This window comes from Onychostoma macrolepis, chromosome 13, assembly GCF_012432095.1.
Source record: "Onychostoma macrolepis isolate SWU-2019 chromosome 13, ASM1243209v1, whole genome shotgun sequence".
Taxonomy (NCBI): domain Eukaryota; kingdom Metazoa; phylum Chordata; class Actinopteri; order Cypriniformes; family Cyprinidae; genus Onychostoma; species Onychostoma macrolepis.
In genome coordinates, this window is record NC_081167.1 from 26,680,331 (window position 1) to 26,702,991 (window position 22,661).

At 33.9% G+C, this 22,661-nt stretch overlaps 1 protein-coding gene across 12 annotated transcripts in view; it reads right to left on the minus strand.

Moving 5' to 3' along the window:
* ablim1a (actin binding LIM protein 1a) overlaps window positions 1–22,661 on the minus strand; it is a 48,036-nt gene that overhangs the window by 3,670 nt on the left and 21,705 nt on the right. For 7 of the 12 annotated variants that reach the window (XR_009273954.1, XM_058796150.1, XM_058796145.1 and 4 more), the window contains exons 2-18: window positions 22,270–22,404; window positions 17,162–17,345; window positions 16,903–17,015; window positions 15,297–15,423; window positions 15,115–15,208; window positions 13,103–13,190; window positions 11,275–11,333; window positions 9,948–10,025; window positions 8,654–8,809; window positions 8,221–8,265; window positions 7,243–7,269; window positions 6,916–7,045; window positions 5,922–6,005; window positions 5,514–5,561; window positions 1,803–1,931; window positions 417–502; window positions 220–328 (exon numbers count right to left, since the gene is read on the minus strand). Coding sequence is in view for 9 of the 12 variants with exons in the window: in XM_058796150.1 (XP_058652133.1) it covers window positions 220–328; window positions 417–502; window positions 1,803–1,931; window positions 5,514–5,561; window positions 5,922–6,005; window positions 6,916–7,045; window positions 7,243–7,269; window positions 8,221–8,265; window positions 8,654–8,809; window positions 9,948–10,025; window positions 11,275–11,333; window positions 13,103–13,190; window positions 15,115–15,208; window positions 15,297–15,423; window positions 16,903–17,015; window positions 17,162–17,345; window positions 22,270–22,404 (1,692 nt within the window). In the remaining 3 variants the exon portion in view is untranslated. Of the gene's footprint in view, window positions 1–206; window positions 329–416; window positions 503–1,802; window positions 1,932–5,513; window positions 5,562–5,921; window positions 6,006–6,915; window positions 7,046–7,242; window positions 7,270–8,220; window positions 8,266–8,653; window positions 8,810–9,947; window positions 10,026–11,274; window positions 11,334–13,102; window positions 13,191–15,114; window positions 15,209–15,296; window positions 15,424–16,902; window positions 17,016–17,161; window positions 17,346–22,269; window positions 22,405–22,661 lie in introns of all 12 variants that reach the window. The other 5 variants (XR_009273955.1, XR_009273956.1, XM_058796142.1 and 2 more) reach the window with 4 other exon arrangements.

Sequence of the window (22,661 nt, forward strand, 5' to 3'; positions counted from 1 at the left end):
TGACAAATGTTTCATTTTTGGGGTGAACTACCCCTTCAAATTCAAATTACAATTGTGCATCATATTTGCTGCCTCAATTGAAATTCAGGAATTCAGCTAGTATTGTAAATTCTTAATTCTATTCTGAATGGCTCACAGCCCTGTTTCTTAATCTTGAAGAAAGTCAAGATCTAGAACATGAACGTCTAATATGCAATCTATTGTACTGAGGAGCATTACTGCTTCCGTGTTCGTAGCGCTGTGCTGACAGGCTCCGTGCGTGACGCTCTCGGATCATCTCTTTCTCAATCTCCTCTTTAAGAATCATTTTCCCCAAACCAGATTGGATCTGGAATCAGAAACAGGAATCATTTTAGCTATCATGTTGCATTGTTAAGCAGGTTGCATCATTCTTTTAGTAACAGATGTCTCCTGACCTTGTTGAGATGTTCCTCCTGGATCTGTCTGCGTTTCTGGAGCTCTTCCTCATCCTCCTCTCTTGATCTTCTCCTCCCATCTGCTCCTGAGCAGCACGACAACAGCAACAAAAACCCATTAACACACACAAACGCATGAATCAAGGATGGAGGAGGAGAGCTAATGCAAAAGCCAGTCTATGATTTTCTACCCCCTGATACTTACAGAGCTAGAGTTTACAGAATAGAAATGAAATAATCACGCGTATTAGCTACATCAAGAAAAATGATTACACAGTAACACATGGACAGAAAGACAGAAAGAAACACAAATGTTTGAAGTCAATCTCGGTATTCGCCCAGCTAACAAAATATGTTCTAAGAGCATTTTGCAACAGTAGCTTTCTCATTAACTTATGAAAACTATATTTCTGAATGGTATCTGAATCCAGTTTTTGAAACGTTTTTCTTGGTAATTTGAATGTTAAAGGAACATTCCATTTTACAGTTTTGCAAATATGGGAATGTTAGTTTTGAATGTTCTCTGAATGTTCTGAAACAAGTAGTAACATTAAAAAATGTTTGATGAACGTCCAACTAAAATGTTTCAGAAAACGTTCCATGAGTGATGTATAAATAATGTTTTTGTGCTAATGTTTTGAGAACATTATTAAAGACCAGGTAACTTTGAACAAATGTTCTATTTACATTACTGGAAGAATGTTTGGTCATAACTTTGAGAGCACCTTGCCAGAATGTTCTGAGAAGATTCTCTGTTAGCTGGGCGATTTCAACCTTTTTTAATGTTAAACTATTTTTTGTTTTTATTTAATTTTTATTTCAATTCAGCATTAGAAAGACGCTGTGTGTGTGTATTTAATGGAAAGAACAGCATAATTTAAAATAAAAGAAAAATCAATAAACAAACTCTTACAGCACTGTGAGAAAAACTACTGTATATAAGAATTTAATTTTATATTGGATATTAAACTATTAATACCTAAATCACAAATACTGTATATATACTGTATATATATATATATATATATATAAAAACATTACAGATTTACTACATAGAATCTTTGTAATTAATTGTAAAAAGTACTAGTGATTTCTGAGTGCAAATGTTTTTAGACCACATTTTTTTGTTTCAGAGCAGAAGCAGCTTAATTAACACTAGCACAAATCTGTTAATACAACTGCTTTAAATCCTCAGATCAAGGTTATAGTAATGTAAAATTAATTTTTTTTTTTTTTGGTGAAACACCTCAATTGTGTAGTAATAAAACAGAGCCTAAAAAACATGTGGGTGAGTAAATGATGGGAAATTTTTGCTTTTGGGTAAACTTGAACAAGGCAGAAGCAACGAGACTGTGGGAACAGATGCATCATGGGTGACCACAGTACCTAGGGTAGCATGGGAGATCGGGAAGGACCAGCAGTCTGTCTCTATCTTTGCTGGGTAGTCTGGACCAGGGGCGAACGCTGCGGGGAATTTGGCCGATTTGATGATGTCATCAGCAGACTTGCTCTGGGCTGCAAAGGCAGCTGAATCTAGATCAATAAACCGGGGGGAGGCTGTGGACCATCAGTGTGGCTAGACCAACATCTAACCAACAGATAGCAGAAAAAGCCTGCTACAAGCCATATGTGGCACATGGTCATGGGTTTACGGCCTTTGATAACCCACATTCACAATGAAAATGCAATATTTACTACTGGAGGCTATTGGCTGTCTGCTTGCATGCTAAACATGCATAGCTATATCATTAGCCATAGCTCATCACTCAGCCAAAATAAGCCATGCAGCAATATGACAAACCATCACTGGCGTTAGAACACACTGCGAGTGTTAATACGCAGACAGTGGGCTCCGACCTGCTGAATTCATCTACGAATAAATATAGCAACATTTAATTATCATGAAGAATCCAATTTCTCTTTGAGGTAAAAGAGTTTAATGTACTATGAAATCGCACAGTAACAGTCAGAAGAAAAATGTCCTTCATAATGAAAAAGACAATTGAAACTAAGCTGAAATAAATAAATTTACTGACATCAGACTGATTATAGACTGATATTTACATTATTTTCAGTAGTATGGATGAAGACACATTCGGCCAAACATTGTGCTGTTCCTGGCGGTGTGTAGCAGTGTTATTTTTTAATTATTTTTATATATTTTTCACATTTTGTGTTTTCTTTTTTTTCCCTTTTCTTTTTTGCATTTTCATTTTAGTAATTTTGTTGCATGTTTGTTTTTTTATATGTCTAAATAATTATTCATAACATTTTATTTAAGGTAAAACTAAATGAAAAATTTTGCTTTGGGAACAGCTAACACACACACACACACACACACACACACACACAGTTTCATTTGAGTTAACGTTTATATAATTTAATTCTTTTTTAAGTTAACTATTGCAACCCTGGTGTGTAGCACCAACAGCTCTGCAACAAGATCCCATCATTTTTATGCTGATTTTAACAGATTTAGCTGCACATGCAGATTCAGCGGAGATTATTTAGGGATGGAGTAGAACAATATGAAATCAACAGCAAACCTGCAGCTCATAAGCAAGAGCAAAAGCGTTGTATCTCATTTCACATGCGAAGAAGGCATTTACATACAAGGAACAGCAGCACAATAAATTAAAACAACAACAAAAAAATAAGAACAAAAAACAACCAATTTGATTCTAAGGGTAAGAGAGGCAGTGGAAAACTGTCAACTTATAATGTCTTGACATAGATATAATATACTAACATTACAAATAGACCCCTGGGGAAAAAATTTATAATAATACAAAATTATATGATAATGACCCCTTTAAATGTCAACAAATGTAAGATTTAGTCCATTTTATTTATTTTTTTTGAATGCTTGTTGACAAACAATAATACTAGGGTGTAATTTCTAATTATAAAATAAATAAATAAATAAATAAATATATATATATATATATATATATATATTTTTTTTTTTTTTTTTTTAAATAGCAAATATGATATTACCAGTTTTGGAAATAAGGGGTCTAAATATATTAGCAGATACTATGCATATCTAACTTTAAAAAATCTTGCAATTTTTTTGCAAGTTTTGTTATTTATGAATATGAATGAAAGCTCATAAGGCACTCATCAGGATAAGATGCTTTAATGATGATTGACTGATCAGTTTATTAATATTTATAGTGAAATGAGCTCAGTTGAGAAGACTTCAAACAATACTTACATGTTTACATTGAGGTGGTGTTTAATGGCACACAAGCAGATATTAATGAGGTGGAGGGACTCACAGTTTCCAAATAAAAACAAACAAACAAAACACAGAAATATGGTAAAATGACATACAAACCATACACAGTCATGACGTGAAATATTCTGACATACTTGACATTGACATTCATTTTCTCTCAATAAAAATCTTCTGGCTGCTAGTTTGGTAAGGTAACTTTAAAAAACCTTGGCTGTTAACTAGGTTACCAATGAACTGTTAAGTTCAATTTGTAGAAATGGTCTGTTGTTGTGAACCAAGCAGCATTAAAGAAAACATGCAGTCTTTGCACAGTATAAATTTAAAAATTTAGTGTTTTAAAAGTGATGCAGATGCTGAATAAAACTGTGCTAACTGACTTTAACAGTAAACAGAGCAGCTAGTTGTTCAACATGAGTGCTTTAATGATTGCAATGATCAATCTATATAACATTTTAAACACAACCAATAAAAAGTAATAAGTAAATACAGGCAATGATCTTAAGAACTCAATCAGATGCAGTCTTCACAATGCAATACTTATAGGAATAGTTCGCACTATGCAGATTGGTTTGTTTCTTCATCAGAACCGATTTGAAGAAATTTAGCACATCACTTGCTCACCAGTGGATCATCTGCAGTGAATGGGTGCCGTCAGAATGAGAGTCCAAACAGCTGATAAAGAAACATCACAATAATCCACAAGTAATCCACACCACTCCAAGTCCATCAATTAACATCTTGTGAAAAGCTGTTTGTTTGCAAAAAATAAATCCAATGTTAAGATGTTTTTAACTTTGAAACTGTTGCTCCCAGCTAAAATATGAATCCTCTATCGATAATATTGCTTTCTCCAGTGAAAAACTTCTCTCGTCTGTATCAGGAGAGAAATATGCACAGATCAAGCACCGTTTACATGCAAAAACAGTTCTAAACAAATATACCGGTGGATTTTGATAGATGGACACTGGAGGAAGTATTATTATGGATTATGTACTCGTATTTTGGCCAGAAGTGACAGTTTAAAGTTAAAACATCTTAATGATGGATTTGTTTCTTACAAACACAGTTATTTGCTTCATAAGACATTAACTGATGGACTGGTGTGGTGGTGTGGATTACTGTCTGGACTCTCATTCTGACGGCACCCATTCACTGCAGCGGATGAAGAAACAAACTTATCTACATCTTGGATGGCCTGAGGTTGAGTGAATTTTCAGCAAGTTTTCATTTCTAAGTGAACTATTCCTTTAAAAACAGCCATTCCCAACCAGGTGTGCATGTACCTCAGGACGTGCTTAAAAAAATTAGATTTTGCATTGTTAAAAAAAGGTGGAGTTTCTCATTAAAATTTGTATCACTGACAATGCATTTGCTGTTGTGTGATACTTCATACTTGAACCTCTATGGCATTTCAATTTCACCATACACAGAGTGAAAGTTACTTTAATTTTGACAAATGTTCTATACAGTCATCATTTTTTAAATTCAGTTACATAAAAGAGTAGACTGGTCTAATTTGAATCTGAAAATTAAGACTTGACTAACTCCAATAGGTTTTAACATAGTGCCTGGACCCAGGAGTCTCACTGAAGACAGAGGAAGCAACCTAGTTACAATGTGAATCATAATAATGAGCATTTAAAGAACTAATGATAATGCTAAATGATATCCAGTATAATTTGAGTAATACGTTTTGGTGTTAGTGACTTAATACTGAGCTGTGTAGGTACATAAGACAAAAATGGCTGGGAAACACTGCTTGTACATTATAAATCAACAGGCATGTGTCAAAATTCTAATCATCTCTTTATTGTGAAAGATAAAGCATTGAATTCAAAGATTCTGAATGACTGTACCATGCTGTTTGTAGATAGGGGGTTTTCTGTAGATGTTTACACCTTGATCTGAAAGAAAGGAAAAGTCCAATTAGTTCATTTTAGTTCTTAATATAAGAGATATTGGGTTTAAAATAGGTAAACAAAGTCGATAACACATACAAAATGCACTGATAAACAATCAAATCTGAGAAACTGACAACTGGACCACATACAGTTTGGATATACTATTACCATAGAAAATGAAAAGTGAAAGAAAATGTTAGTGGTGTTTGCTCGTGCAGCCTTTTCATTTCTGTGTGAACTGTTGCTTTAAGACAGAGAGATAACCAGACACAGAAAGTGCTATGAATGGTGAACATGTGCTTAGACACAGGGGCATGCTGGGATTGACACACAGTGGGCCGCTGGAAGACTCCAAAACAGTACCTGGCAGGTGAAAATGTTTAGGAGTCAGAAGGAGAGGAGGGGTGCTGGCCCCTGGGGAACTCCGACCACTGGACGGCTCAGTGCCTCCAATCACAAACACGGTCAAAGGTCAATAGGGAGAATAATTCAAATTAGGGCTGGGCCAAATATATATTTATTTTGGTATAAGCCATGTTTACACACTGTTTTTAATAAATGAAAATATACGGGTGCACGTTATTTTAAGGTGTCCTTGTTACAAAGTAAGAATACTGAGTAATATTAATTAACTACATGTATTTACTATATGGTTAAGGTTAGGATTAGGGTTACTTGCATGTAATTATGCATAATTTATTGTTGTTAAAATAGTAAGAACATGTAACTTGTGTAACAAGAACACCTTAAACTTTTACCAAATTAACTAAAGGCATTAATCTTAAAAAAAAAAAAAAAAATCTTAATTTTAACCAAAATCAAAAAGACAGAAGTTAGAATTTAGAAAAATTAGAATGAGAAAAAAAAACAACAACAATCTAATCTTGTATGTATGTACGTATATATATATATATATGTACACACAAACAATTTTTTTTTTTTTTAATTAATTTTTGTTTTAAATAAATAAATACAAGAAAGGCATATATATATATGCACTGATCTGGTTATTTATTACTAGGCACTGTTACATTTATCTACATATATCTTTTACTAAAACCATTTAATACATGAAAATGTCATATATGAGTGAACATTAAGTTCACAATTAATTATCACGAAAATTAAAATGAGAATACTTGCTATAACACCCAGCCCTTTTTAAAGTTTTTAGAAAAGATTTGGACCAGCTTTCTCTATTTTAAAACTAAATTTGACACTGTGGGAGCACAAAGCCATATTAGATAACTGTAAATAATCCATGGAAGGAAAAGAGAAATTGATCTGATGAAATTTTAATATTAGTATTTCGAGCACAGCAGACTGATGGACACAGCAGACAGGGCTCATAGCTCACCGGGTCTGTGGAAGTGCTGTGGTGAGCGTGACAGGGTCGGAGTGTAGTTGTGGCGGCTGTAAATGGGCGAGCCAATGGAGCCTTGACTTGTCGACCGATGGAGGATTCGTTCTCTCATCTCATAGTAACCCTGGTAAACATGGAAACATGCACCGTTAAAAAAACACTACTGTTTCATCTGAAAATATAAATGTGACCCACTTACAATACATCTTTGAATAAATTCTTGAATATTTGGAATGAAAATTAAACTGCATTTTTCCAATAAAGCACATAATAATAAATAAATAATAATATTAAATAAATAAAACTGTAAATCTGACTCACCTCAGCAGTTGGTGTGGGTGACCTGGTCTGAGACAAGAGGGGAAAAAAAATTAAATTCATATACAAAGAAAACTTTATATATATATATATATATATATATATATATATATATATTTTTTTTTTTTTTTTTTTTTTAATGTATTTATTTATTTTTATTTATGGCGGTGAACCCAAAATCAAATTTGAGAAATTATACTTTGAGAAATGAGAAATAATATTTAATATTTTTATTTATTTATGCAATGCTTTATGCATTAATTTATGCATTTTGGTCTATATATTAATGGAAATTAAATACATTATTATCATATTGAAAGCAGTGCTGCATAATATTTTTTATGGAAATGGTGATACTTTTTTTCAGAATTCTTTGATGAACAGCATTTATTTGAAACAGAAATCTTTTGTAACATTCGAAATATTTCTACTGTCACTCTTTACAAATTTAATGCATCGTTGCATGCAAATGTATTAATTTTATTATAAAAAATCAAGTATGTTGCCCAAAAATATGTACACTGCCTCAAAAAAGACTGCTTTTTAAAAATAAAGTATTTATCATTGTAGCATTATATGTGTTGTGTTGTCTTGAATTTATGATTATTTATGTATTTTCTTTATTTATTTATTAGAAACCAATGCATTACAATAATGAAACACAAAAGCATGATTGTTTTACTTTAAAAATAATCTAATGAGAGTCATCAGTGAAAATTATAGGACTTATAAAAAGTAAAGAAAAACATCTGGATGCCCTGCAGATAATTTGTGTGGCCTTAGCGTTACAAAAGAGCACTCTTGAGCATCCATCTGAATCATAAAATCAGAAATAGGACACAATACAATCTCCTAGAGTGGACTACTTCAAGACTGCTAGTCCACATCGAGTGTGGGATTTAGGACAGCACCAATAACATGAGAAAGACTGAGTGGAACAGCCTATCAGCAGACAGGTGAAAGGTCATGTGACTAACTTACTCTGTCCTCTGGCATAGGCGAACACTCTCTCCTGGAGCTCTGCAGCTGTCAACACAAAGGTGTAGCCAGGTGAACGTGAAATAAAGTACTACTGTAAGTGAATAAACATCACTTTTATACAAGCAGAAAAAAATGTATTAGTCTGTGTTCAATACCATAATGAAATCAAGAGCTCTGTTTCAAACCCTAGTTTGCAGCATTCCTGTTTAAGTGCCTTCTAAAGCAGCATCCTATAATATCATATAATAATTTCATCTGATGAATTCAATTTAAGTGCATATATGCAATGCCGCTATAGAATTTGCCTAGAATGTGGCATAATTTTGCTACCTACAGAACCAGTCTTCACATCAGGAGCATGTGACCTATAATTCTGTCTAGATAGAGAGGTCACTAGGGCTTGGAACAGAGCTTCAGTTTGACTTATTTTTACCTCTCCCACACTCTCTCTCTCCTCTGACTCATCCAGTGAGGTGGTGTAAAGTGGCTCATAGTTGATTAGATCTGGACGCTCAATGTCATAAATGGCTTTGACCTTGGGAATGGCTGCTAAATCCCTGTAATCAAGGATCTCATTGTCTACTTTTGCCTAGTGAACACAAACACACACAGGGAGTCACACAGACATCCACATTTCTACATGACAGCAGTGAAAATATAAAGTTTTATAAAAAGCCTCTTCCAGGCCAATGTAAGGGTTTGAGCAGGAGCATTTAAATATGTGACCCTAGACCACAAAACCAGTCATAAGGGTCAATTTTCTGAAATTGAGATTTGTACAGCATCTGAAAGCTTTCCATTGATGTATGGTTTGTCAGGATTAGGACGATATTTGGCTGAGATACAACTATTTGAAAATAGTAATGGAATCCGAGAGTCCAAAAAAATCGAAATATTGAGAAAGTTCTTAGCAATGCATATTACTAATCAAAAATTAAGTTTTGATATATTTACAGTAGGAAATTTACAAAATATCTTCATGGAACATAATCTTCACTTAATGTCCTAAAGATTTTTGCCATAAAAGAAAAATCTATAATTTTGACCCATACAATGTATTTTTGGCTATTGCTACAAATTTACCCCAGCAGCTTAAGACTGGTTTTGTGATCCAGGGTCACATATATAAAGAAAGCAAAAAGCGACTTGCATTACAGTGATTTTACCACAGTTATTGCTTCACAAAGCTAACATTTATATTTCAACACTGCTGTCAGGATTCACAGTGACGGGAAAGAGAGCCATCTATCAGATAGAGGACTTCTATATGTTTTAACAGCCAGAAAACTAGAAGATGTCTCGGCTAAGCCAATTTATAGCACTGTAAAGTTCAATAAAATGTATGATGGTTATAGATATTTGAGTCATTAGCTGTAAAAGCACTTACACTACCGTCAAAAAGCTTGTTTTTTACAATGCTTTTTGAAAGAAGTCTCTTGTGCTCACCAAGAGTGCTTTTATTTGATCAAAAATACAATAAAAACAGTAATATTGTGAAATGCTATTACAATTTAAAATAACTCTTTTCTATTTGAATATATTGTAAAATGTAATTTATTTCTGTGATCCAAAGCTGAATTTTCAGCATCATTACTTTCAGAAATCATTCTAATATGCTGATTTGCTGCTCAAGAAACATTTATAATCTTTATCAATGTTGAAAACAGCTGTGCTGCTTAATATGTTTGTGTAAATATATTTACACTATGATGAAGTGATGCACTTACATATATGGTGTGACCCGGTGAGCTAGGTATGCTTGAACCAGGTCTGGAACATATACTCTCGGACGACGAGCGTGTCGGCTGCGGAACAAGCAGAGGTTTAGAACCAACAACCTATGCACGACATAAGCAATAAATAAAAAACATCTGCATTTGCATGTTCAGCTAAACTGTATGTTCACCACTCACGTGATTTTTCAGTAAACCTGATAAATATTGCATTAGCCTTTACCAGAAGAGTTGCTTTACTGCGCATCACATGAGCCTAATGTTGTCTAACTTTTATACGTCAACACATTTTGTGACTGCTTGCACATGGCTGTAAAGAGATACATTATGATGTATTAAAATATTCATAGCCTACTGGCCAATCATGCTGCAGAAATTCAATCAGCTGATTAAGGCTAAGACTCATCATAAACAACAAAGAATGCACAACAAATCTGAAATGAGTGTGACAAAAATATATTATAAATAAATAAATCCTTCTTAGCATCAAAATATACATTTTGTAATATATATGTATATATATATATTCAAATATAAATGTAAGAAAACTTTAACCTGTAAACTGATATATTGTGAAGGATAGGACTAAATGATGATAGCATCCTGGAAACAAAGCTAAAAGAAATCATTCATTTGCTTTCCACATAATGAATGAGACTCGTCGATGGCAATTTCATGTTTCCGATGGCAGGAAATGCTTGAGGATCAAAATGCAAGTGCATCTGATATTACTCAGCATATTGAAATGCTGAAATGCTGAAATGCACCATGCGTGATTACAGCAGCTTAGCTTGATTTGAGGCCTGTTTGGCACAATAACAGAGGAACTGGGCTAAACTATCTGTTCTGTAGCACTAGCGTCTGTGAGATGGAATAAACCAGATATTAATGATGGTTTATGGCTAAAACTGAGAGCAGGCGGATAGAGTGCTGCAGTGTAGCTGCCAGTGAGGAGCACTGCAGCCTGCCGCCTCCAGGGGGCAGCACATGGTCATGCGATGCCATGGCGCAGCTAACAGCGAGTACAGTACCTGCCTTTCTGTTTTGCTGAGGAGAGCTAGAGACGCAGGCAATAGCTGTGGAGGAAGACACAGGGGTTTGGTTGGACATCACACAAGATTGTGAACCGCCTAGTCTATAGCGGTGTTCTGGGATGATTGAGCGACATGTCTACTAAAAACAGCCAGAGGGAGAAAGTGCAACCTCTTAGCTAACAGTATTATCTGTTTACTTTCAGAAAAGTGTTAGCAGAGAAGAACATACAGACAGCAACAACACAGGACACACATGCAAACACAGAATGACACGGAAAGGACCGTACCCGCTGTCTCTCCTCGCCTCTGGGTGAATGTTTACAGCTTGGATGCCAAACTGTTGATCCTGCATAAACAATGAAACAGATGGTAAAAAATAAGTCATGTCAATTGGGTCTTTTTTTGACAACGCATCGAAAACAGAACTGTGAACTTTTTGTTTGTTTTGTTAAGCAAGGATGCATTAAATGGAACAAAAGTGGCAGGGAAGACATCATTTGTATTAGTTCACAAAATATTTATATTTCAAATGCACTTCTTTTATCATTTCTATTCATAAAAGAATGCTGAAAATAATGTAACAAAAATATTAAGCAGCACAACTGTTTTTTAACATCGATAATAATAAGAAATGTTTCTTTAGCATCAAGTCAGCATATTAGAATGATTTCTGAAGGATCATGTGACACTGCAGACTGGAGTAATGATGCTGAAAATTCAGCTTTGCATCACAGGAATAAATTGCATTTTATAATATATTTAAAATTCTAATAATATTTTACAATATTATAGTTTTAACAGTGTTTTTGATCAAATAAATGCAGCCTAAAGGTCATTTGCACACCGAGTCCGAAATTTTCGTCCAAATTTTTTTCACGTTAAAAAAAAAAAAAAAATGACCTCACGTTGTGTCAATCACGTTTACACACTGCCTCCGAAACTTTCGGCCGTCATAAAAAAAATTCGGACCAGGTTTGATTTTATGCGTTTACGCATCCGTAACAAGCATTTTGATAGGAAAGGATGATGAATCCGAAAAAAAAAAAACGCATTTGAAAATTTCAGACTCGGTGTGCAATGACCTTAAGATAGCATAAGATACTTCTTGCAAAAACATTTTAAAAAACTTTTAAATGCTAGTGTATACATAAGACAATATAAATACATACATCATCTAAATTAAAAACAACTCTTTAGTCCCAGGCATTCAAGATTTATTTTTCAAAATCCATGTGCTCAGCTAAAACGATCCAGTGAAACTAGACAACAGAAACCTCACTGCAAACCAAAAGAATAAATACTATTTTAATTTATCTGTCAGAATATTATTTGAATTCTAAGAAATTTATTTAGTTAAACATAGTCCAGCAATTAAATAGCATTTAAAAAATATATAAATACATATTTATGACATTGACATTAATTAAATATTGACATCACAAAGATAAAATTCATGTGTTAAAAAAGTTCAGTCCACCTTAACAAACTCGGACCAGTCAAATCCAGAGCCATATGTCAAGCACAGCTGTGATGAAATTGTCTACAATTATTTACAGTGAATTTACATGATTAAACTTCATTATAGTGCTGGTCACAATAGTTGACCAGGCCTGTTAAATCATAAAAAAAGGGTTTTGACGTTCTGTTTAAGTAAAATTACAAAGGTTCAAGCATTCTGCAGAATAATTATTGTATATTATATGCGACCCTGGACCACAAAACCAGTCTTAAGTGTCAATTTTTTTTGTTGTTGTTGTTAGGATCGGACAATATTTGGCCGAGATACGACTATTTGAATATCTGGAATCTGAGGGTGCAAAAAAATCAAAATATTGAGAAAATCGCCTTTAAAGTTATCCAAATGAAGTTCTTAGCAATGCATTTTACTAATCAAAAATTAAGTTTTTATACATTTACGGTAAGACATTTACAAAATATCTTCATGGAACATGATCTTTACTTAATATCCTAATGATTTTTGGCATAAAAGAAAAATGTATAATTTTGACCCATACAATGTATTTTTGCCTATTGCTACAAATATACCCCAGCGACTTAAGACTGGATTTGTGGTCCAGGGTCACATATGTGGTGTCTGTAAAGGCTGAGACTCACCTTGCAGGTACATCTCTTCTCCTTCAGTAAACATCTGGTTACACCTGCTACAGCGAGCACAGCTGGGGTGGTAGTGCTTGTCCCCAGCCTGTGGAGAAACACACACTCAAAAGTTAAACTGTATAACAGCTATTACAGATAACACAAACAGACTGTTACAGAGAAGCTGATGTTTTGCATGTGTATCATGTGAAACCACACACATTTTATTCAAATGACCAGAACCAACGAGCTTATCAAATATAATACAGAAATGTTCTGTGTTCGCAGAGTCTCTTTAAATAACTGTAAATAAAACAAAGATTACTGGAGTACATTTTACAAAAAATTACTATTTTAGTTTTTCTACTTCAAAATTTCACATTTAAATCAATGCTTAACAATTTAATGATTAATGCACAATCGATGATTATTTCATGTTTAATTCACTTGCTGCTTCTGTAATTATTTCTGAAATTTACTAGTATTTTTTAACACAATTGTATGATTTATTTTATATTCATTAACAAAAACCAGTCTTGAGAGAGACTTACAGGTCCTGTGCAGTATCTTGTGACCTGAAACTACTCAAAGTAATTCATACAGGGTCCATTTCACTCCTGAGCAGCGATGCACAAACACATTCCATTATAACAAACAGGAAAACAGTCACAAGTGTGATAAGAAAGGGCAACTGTCTCTCTCACAGCCAATCAGATTCAATTAGCTGGATGAAACTTCCTGTTGCAATACTGTGGAGTCTGCTGTGAGCCTGTTGTGAAACTCTAGAGACAGTTATCTGTGAGAGATCAGAAGTGTGTAACATGCTTTTGTGCTGCAGGTCTGTGTCACAATCAGTGTGTTCTGTTGTGGGACATACAGGAGTATGATTTCATTGTGCTATCATAAATATACTGTTAATCTAAAAACAGCGATTCGTAAATGGTGGGTTAGGATTCCAAAATGGGTCACATGTCTGTTCTGAAAAATCTTAAAAAAGAAAAATAAGGAAATATGACCCAGACTACATTAAATGCATAGATAAACATAGTTTGTACTGACCAGAACGTTTAATGCAGGGAACGTTTTAAGCAACTGAATATGATATAAACAAAACCTTTCAGTACTGTGTTGGGTTGTGACTTGATGGCTCATTCGATGAATGCAATGTTCTTTCCCGTGTTGACATATTTCCTATTCAAACAGGAAGTTGGACATATTCTGACAGGGTGCTAAAGTGTCTAAATGTTAGGCTATCAAATTATTTGCTTAAGATTTTACGCTACTTTCTGCTTAATGTTAATGCATTAGATTGGATGCAGGTCAGGGTCAGAAATAAACTTTTCTATTAAGAAAATAACCTCTATGATGTTGACAGATGTACATTCTGATTTAAGTGAATTGCATTTAGTTACTCAACACTGCAAAAATGCATTAAAAGACATCTGATGCAACATGAGATCAATGTCGACACTTTGCATTTCATTTTCATTTTTGACTTTATTTGCAACAGCTGAAATAGATTTGCTTTAATTGTGAAGGATCATTTTTTAAAAAAAAAAATTTTTTATTTCTGGAGCATTTTTTCCTCAAGCCTCTGTTAATGTCCCCCTTTTTATTGTAATAGATACTCCAGTAATGTTTCATTTATAACTTCAAAGCTGTTTTTTTTTTTTTACACTGTAGATGACCTCAAAGCCAGTGTTATTTTAATATTATTTATATAATATTATAAGACTTATTTAATTAGCTTTTATTTGCAAAGTGCATTTCCAGTTTTAGTTTTAGTAATGCATTTTCAGAACTTCAACTTACTTATTTCAGTTAGCTGCCAAGTTTTTCATTTAACATTTATATTTTATTTTATTTCAATTCTAAAAACTTTTTTAATAGTTTTAACTTTAACACTGCTCAAAACTAGACACGAACTAAAAGCCACAAAAAAAGTATTTCAAGGTGTCAGTTTGTTATCAGTCCAGAACTCTCTCTGTGTGTGTGTGTGTGTGTGTGTGTGTGTGTGTGTGTTTCTGTACCTCCAGGACTTTCCCGGTGATGAACTGCTGACATGCTTCACACTGCACTCCAAACAAGACCTGATAATCGTGCTCACAGTAGGGGGCGCCATCTCTGCACACATACAGAAAACAAACCAATGCATACCGTCATCCGTCATTTTGGATGGAATGCATGGATTTTGTGTATAAATGTGTCTTACTTGCTGATGTATTCTCCAGTCAATACTTTGGCACAGGCCTTACATTTAAAACAGCCCAAATGCCACTGACTCTCTAGAGCCAACAGAGCCTGACCGTTCTTAATATCTCTGCCACAGCCCGCGCAACCTGAAATACACACACACACAGAAAAACTCGATTGATGCTTTTTCCTGTAAAAAAAAAAAAACATCTTTGAATTCTGAGGTTTCGCACAAACAACTCAGTTTGGGCTATTATTTTTGTGCAAAGACATTCAAACCATTTTTTAGACTTGATCAGTATTTTGTGAACACAACTTTGGGATCTAAGGGTCTTGATCTATTACATCAGGACACTATTGACTCACACAGTGGCATGTATCAACAACATTGCTGTATTAACTCCATTAGTGATATCTGCCTGGTGTTTTTTCTTCACATTTTACTTTATACCTTTAGTAGTCAAGCTTAAAGGTTTAAGTGGAAATTAATATTAATTATTTATTATAGTAGGTGGATCCTGGCCAAAAAGCCCCAAATGCACGGAAAAGGGAACAAAGGGAGATGGAGGGTCTGAATAATTTACCGTTTCACATGTATATCCATGCCAGAGGATCTCTAAGTGGCTTTACAGGATTTTATACAATCACTTTCTTTCCCATTAAGTTACTGTGTGGATGTGGCAGTTTGTACTTTAACTAAAGTTAATGTACGCTGACAGTATGTTTTATTTCTTTAATAGTTTAAATGTGCATTAAGGAAGTTGTGATTAAATAATCTGATTTATAATGCTTATGCATCAAAATTAAATAATGAGAAATGTTAGTATGATGAAATGTGGAAACTACTTCTTTATTCCTTCTGGCTAGACACTTTTGGTTTTAAATTGAGTAAGATTTTGCCTAAATAAAATAAATAAAAAAAAAAGTGAAAAAAATGTTTGTGTGAAAAATAAATCTTTTTTGCATTGTGATATTTTTGAGTTCATATTCTTTACGTTTGATTTTTGGTGATGGTGATTTACGGTAACATTATTTCTACTTAAATATCGCTAAATGTTGGTGCTAATGAATTCAAAAATAATGCAACAATTCAAGGTAGCATAGCAAAATCTACCATGATGTGTAAATATTTTAAATAATATGACATTTTCTCATATTTCACTAATGGAAATGAGCTTTTTGTTGATTTGGCTGGAAATGTGTTTAATTTATTACTGATTTTCTGTCTTTTTGATCAAATAAACGCAGCATATATGGTTATATAATTATATAAAATACACACACACACACACACACACATATATATATATATATATATATATAAAAATGATTTAAAAATGTAAAATATAAATACAATATCAAATAATTATATTCAATATAAATATATCAATAAATGTAACGTATTCAAAAAGTCATAAATGGTGCAAAAATCAAATGTATAAATACTTATTTACATATTTCAGTAATGGGAATAAGCTTTTTTATTAATCTGGTTGGAAATGTTTTTAACTGTCATGAATAAAACTAGTTATTTTATCTAGATTTTGGGTTGAAATATGACCCTGAATATGAACTTGACCGGTTATGTGACATTCACTCATATGGAGGTTTAGATGTGCACTCACTGCTGGGTCCAACAACATCTTTGGTGGGTCCTGGAGACATGGGCTCTGCGCAGAACTGACACAGACAGTCCTTGCCATTGAACGTCACTCTGTCTCCAGCAGGAAATGGTCTCCTTTAGGTCATAAAATATACAATCACTGTTAAAACTCCTCTCAGTGTTGAACTTACCATAAACCACAATGACAATGTCCTGTGTGTGTGTCTATAGGCTCTTACTTGAAGATTGGTGTATGTGTGTGTGTGTCCATAAGCTCTTACTTGCAGATTGTGCACACAAAGCATGTTGGGTGGTAGGTCTTGCCGAGCGCAGTCACCACCTCCCCCTCCACAAACTCCCCACAGATGTTACAGCGGGTGCCGTGGATGTGCTGGTAGTCCAGAGTGCACAGATATTCTCCATTCTTCATGAAGAATCCTCCCTGAGCCAGATCGCATCCACATACTAAAGCAAAACACAAACAAATGCATGATGATCAAAATGTTACAAGGGTGTAGAATTTAGTAGGGATGCTAGGGACATCCTACCAATATCCAGCGACTATAGTCACACTTTATTTGCATTTCTGGTTTAAACTTCAGTAGCCAAATTGGCAGAGGAAATAAATGTGAATTTGAATAGTGTGCAGTATTGATGAAAATTGTTTACTAAAGTTCCGGTGTGGCATTTTTTGTTGCAATAAAATGTTTAATTAAAATACATGTAAGTAAATACTGCTGTTTATTACTATATACTGATATACTGAACTATATACTGAAATTTGGTAAAATATAGGTAAAATATTCAGGGCATACAGAGTATTTTAGTTCTTACATGAAAACTTTTAAACGCAATTGCTGTTTAGCCAAAATTATGGTTTCTATAAATTTATAAAAAGCACGCTTTGAAGCTGGTTCAGTGCACAAATATCAAACTACATAAATATAGAGATACAGCTTAATGATACCTACTGTATCTCTCTCTCTCTCTCTCTCTCTCTCTATATATATATATATATATATATATATTTATTTATATATTTTAGCTATATAGCCCAGTCGTGTTGGAGCTCAATATAGCCCCAGTCCTAATTCATTTTTCAAAAATATTTTGTAAAAAAGTCACAAAGACTTGAAACAAAAGCCGGTGAACAAATTATGACAAAAATCTGGGGGTGAACCTTGATTTTGCAAAGAATATAATGGTTTCTTTATCATGTATTTCTGTTCTTGTAACAGGATAATGCAGCATAATTGGCGCACTAGAAATAGCAACTGTAAAAATAAACCTCGGTGGAGGACAATCGCCAAACCATGATCTTGAGAAAACATAATAGTCAGTAAACCTTGACATGTCTAATCTGAAACATATTTAGAGCTCATTGTGTTTCATTTTAAGCCACTTTCTGTTTGGAGTCTGGTTTTACAAAACACAAACACAAAAACAATACTGACAAGGTAACCATCTTTCATGGCTTTCCGCACCTCATTCTGGGTCCCTGTGGGGAGACTCGAGGCCGTGACTAATGCAGCGTGTGAGATTTACAGAGAGAACGAGCAGGTTGAAGTATAATAGACGTGTACAATGTGTACGTAGTATGCAGGAGAGCTCTGCAGTGCTGTTATGTAACTCACTCCAGTGTTTCTCATAGCCTTCTACACCATCCGCTCCGATCAAATGAGTTTATGCACTGAGAAACTTCTGCAGGGGCCGTATGAGGACAACTCAACCCCATGGTAGTTTCACAGATCATGTGAGAGAATTATGAATTGAAATATGCAAATTAAATGTATTATTTTAATACTAAAATTGAATAACATACTATTTACTATGGAAAAGTAAATTTTTTATGCAGCTTTAACACAAGTAAAAGGGTCTAAGAGCAAAAAAAGACACAAAAATATTAATCCCAGCATCCCTAAATTAACCTGAACCAAAAAAAGCACCACATCAGTCTATTAGGGAATAAACAATATGACAGCATGTCCTTTGAAAATGTGGAAATCATCACTAAATCATTTGATCTGATGAATAAATGAATAAGTAATAGACTTGGTAACAACGCCCTCTGACACATTTCCTACAAGCTGACTTTCATCTCTGGACGACCCAGACACAAAAGAATTCATTAACTCCAAGATCCAGATTTTAAACTTTTATTCATTCTGAGCTGATAGGTTTAGTATTAACTTTAAAATTACATGCATTTGCATGTGTTTAAGAGATTTAAGAATGATGTAAAAAATTATCTAAATATATACTTTTAAAAATAGATATGCAATTGGAAAACTGAAATATGTTCATGTGTTAAAAAAATGTTTAAAATGAACTTTTTTTTCTTCAGGAACCACTTTCTTAAAGGAAAAGTTCACCCAAAAATGAAAATTTTCTGAAAGTTCACTCACCCTCAGGCCATCCAAGATGAAAATGAGTTTATTTTGTCATTTGAACAGATTTGGAGAAATGAAGCAATACATCACTTGTTATTGTGATGTTTTTATCAGCTGTTTGGACTCTCATTCTGACGGCACCCATTCACTGCAGAGGATCCATTGGTGAGCAAGTGATGTAACACTAAATTTCTCCAAATCTGTTGTTATTATAAAAATAAACATCTTGAATGGCCTAAAGGTGAGTCAATTTTAAGCAAATTTTCATTTTGGGTAAATTATTCCTTTAATACACATTGGTTTTATTGTACATAATTTGTCACGTTATGGAAGTAAAGCAGGTTGTGTGCCAACAAATGAAGAAAAGAATGATCTAGTCATCTTTATGCTGCTCTGAAGTGATTAGATGATTAGATAAACTGATTATTATTACACAGACTTACAAGTAAGGGTAGCATAATCCCTGAGGGTGTTGAACACAAAGTAGATGATTAGCTCTTACACTGATTATCTGCTCAGATTACTACAGGTCATGTTCAAATTCAACTCCAATTTCAGTGTAGTCTGATCAAGAGTTGGCACAAAAGATTTTAATATCTCATTCTCATTATCACCTTGCATATTTATAATTTAAGAACTGTTAAATCCCTAGTTCAAAAATAGGTCTGCTGAGTCACTCTTTCTATCTTTTCCTCAGTCAATGTCATTGTCTCTGTCTGTGATTTATTTAGAGGCCAGTGAGGTCAAAGGTCATAGAATGACATGAACTCAGTCCTGTGTGAGGAAAAAAGGGCTGGCTGAGGTTTAAATATTCAACATACTGTAAATTTTAGATCTTTCTGTCTAGCTGAAGCTAAAGAAACACAACAAAACCAACAAACGACGACAAATCAGGATTTTTTAGTCCTAAAAATGACCATATGTGTAATATGTTACTTTTTAAGTAAAGCAATTATTTAAGTGATACACTACTTTTAAAAGTAGCTTTTTAAAAGTGTTCCCCCGAAACACTAACATTGTCATGTGCTTCAGTGTGACAGAAAGAAAGTATTTATCAATTTAAAATAACACAGAGAGTCATGTTTTCATGTTTCAGCATGTATAATTTAGCCCTGTGGCTGTAAAAATAAATAAATAATAAATTACTACTACAGGCCAATGTAATGTATACTTCCAAAATAAAAGTTTGGACACACTTCACAGAAATATGTTTCTCATTATCTTAAAATAATTTTAATTTAAAAAAAATTGCAAATTAGTTTTGTAGAAAACTTCAATTATATTTTATTTTATTTGAGTTGGAGCAGTGCAGGAACAACTGTCCAGCATACATGTGAACTTCATATTGTGTTATTTCATAGTTTTGATGATGATTAATCTAAAATGTGAAAAAATTGTAACAATAAATGTACAAACTTCGACCTGTAGTGTATATATGTACAAGGCTCTTTCCATTAATTAATCCCCAAAAATGGTCATGTGCCACATAGATGTGACTGTGTCAGTCAGCTTTGCTTGTTCTCACAGAGCACATCTTACATCATAATGCTGCTCTCTTGAAGTGGGACAGCGGGACAGAGGGAAAGTCTCTGGGTTAATTGGATCACAGCTCAGGCACGACAGGATTTACTTCACAATGTGGGACTGTATTATATCCAGGTCTATATGTGACTCAAGTGTTGCTGACAAAATAGTCAATAATCTTGAGTGTTTTGTTAAAAGCAGATGGATTTGTTGGGGTTACTATAGTGACGTGGTAAATCAGACACTATGTCAGTAAGTTCAGCACAAAGCATTGTAGCAAGTAAGGTAGTCTGAACGTCACCTAATGACCCTTGTCTTAAAAAAAAAAAGTTATGTTAAAAATATATAGAAATTTCAGTCATATGAGCCTTATTACATGAGATTAGCATTACACAATGATTTCAGTAGTCCATAAAAAGTTCATTAAAATACACTTTTTTTTGTTAATATAAAACTTTTAGGTAAAAATGTACATAAAAAGTGTATACTGTACGTTCTAGTTTTTTATTTTATCATTCAACAAATTAACCCTCTAAAAAATATAATAATTACAATGTTTTCAACAAAAAAAATCAAGTTCATGTTATCTATTGCCATTTAAAGTGTAACTCACTGTTGCTGGTAACCTCACCTGTTCATATAGAGGTATTGCTATATTGACTACAAATTCAAGTGGGTCAGGTATATTTGTAAGATTTATCGTAGACTCTGAGAAACACATGCTAAATAGGTCAAGCTGGAGCTCATCTATAACAGTTACACAGTGATCCTGAATTCTGGCAGGAGAGATGAGTCATATGAGACGCACACAAGAGGTGTTAGACAGCTTTCAGAAACATTTATAGGAAAAACTCATCAAACCAGAACTTACAGACTCTCAGACAGGGAGGATTTCACTTTGAATATGCAACCAAATTCACAAAACTTGTCAAAAACTGTCTACTTAACATTTTTCTGTAAAAACAAAAGAACATTTCTTATGCTTTTCTTTTGATTTTGGCCATGGTAAAATATGACCCAGACATGTTATTAGATTGTCGTGCTCTCAGTTTAAGAGCTATAAAATAGACAACAGTAAAAGTCCAGTATACACCTCCCCTTTTCTGAAGACTAATAAATTCTGTCTCTGAATATTTCATACATACACTCTCAGAAATAAAGGTGCAAAAGCTGTCACTGGGGCGGTACCTTTTCAAAAGGTACATGTTTGTACCTAAAGAGTCCATTTTGGTACCTTAAAGGAACATATTAGTACTTAAAGTGTACATATTAGAACCTAATAGGTACAAAAGTGTACCTTTTGAAAAGGTACCGCCCCAGTGACAGCTTTTGTACCTTTATTTATGAGAGTGTATCATAATTCTAATTTACATCTCTTCCTCATTCAGCATTTGGCTTCATGGCACTGAATGTCTCCATTGCATGTAACAGGGACTGACCGTTTGTATATGTGAATAAGACATTTATTCACTCACCTTTGCATGTGAAGCACTTGATGTGGAAGTGTTTGGCCTGCACTCGTAACACCTCTCCCTTGCACACCTCCCCACATTTAGCACAGCGTATCAAAGGCTTCTCCGTCTGGTGGTGAGTTTCCTGTGTATGGGCCACTGTACAGAAAGAACACAAGATTTGTCACTGTCTATACTAGTACTTACAGAGCGACAGCGCAAGTATGTGTGGAATATGAGATGCTTGTGCAGAGCTACTGAATGTGAAATACAATATTACATTCAGTAACATAGTCCACTTTGACCTGCATTACAAAGTCAAGCTTAAGTACACTACTGTGCAAAGGCATAAGGTCAGATTTTTTCTTCTTCTTTTTTTCTGGAAAAGATGCATTAAAAAGATGAAAAGTGGCAGG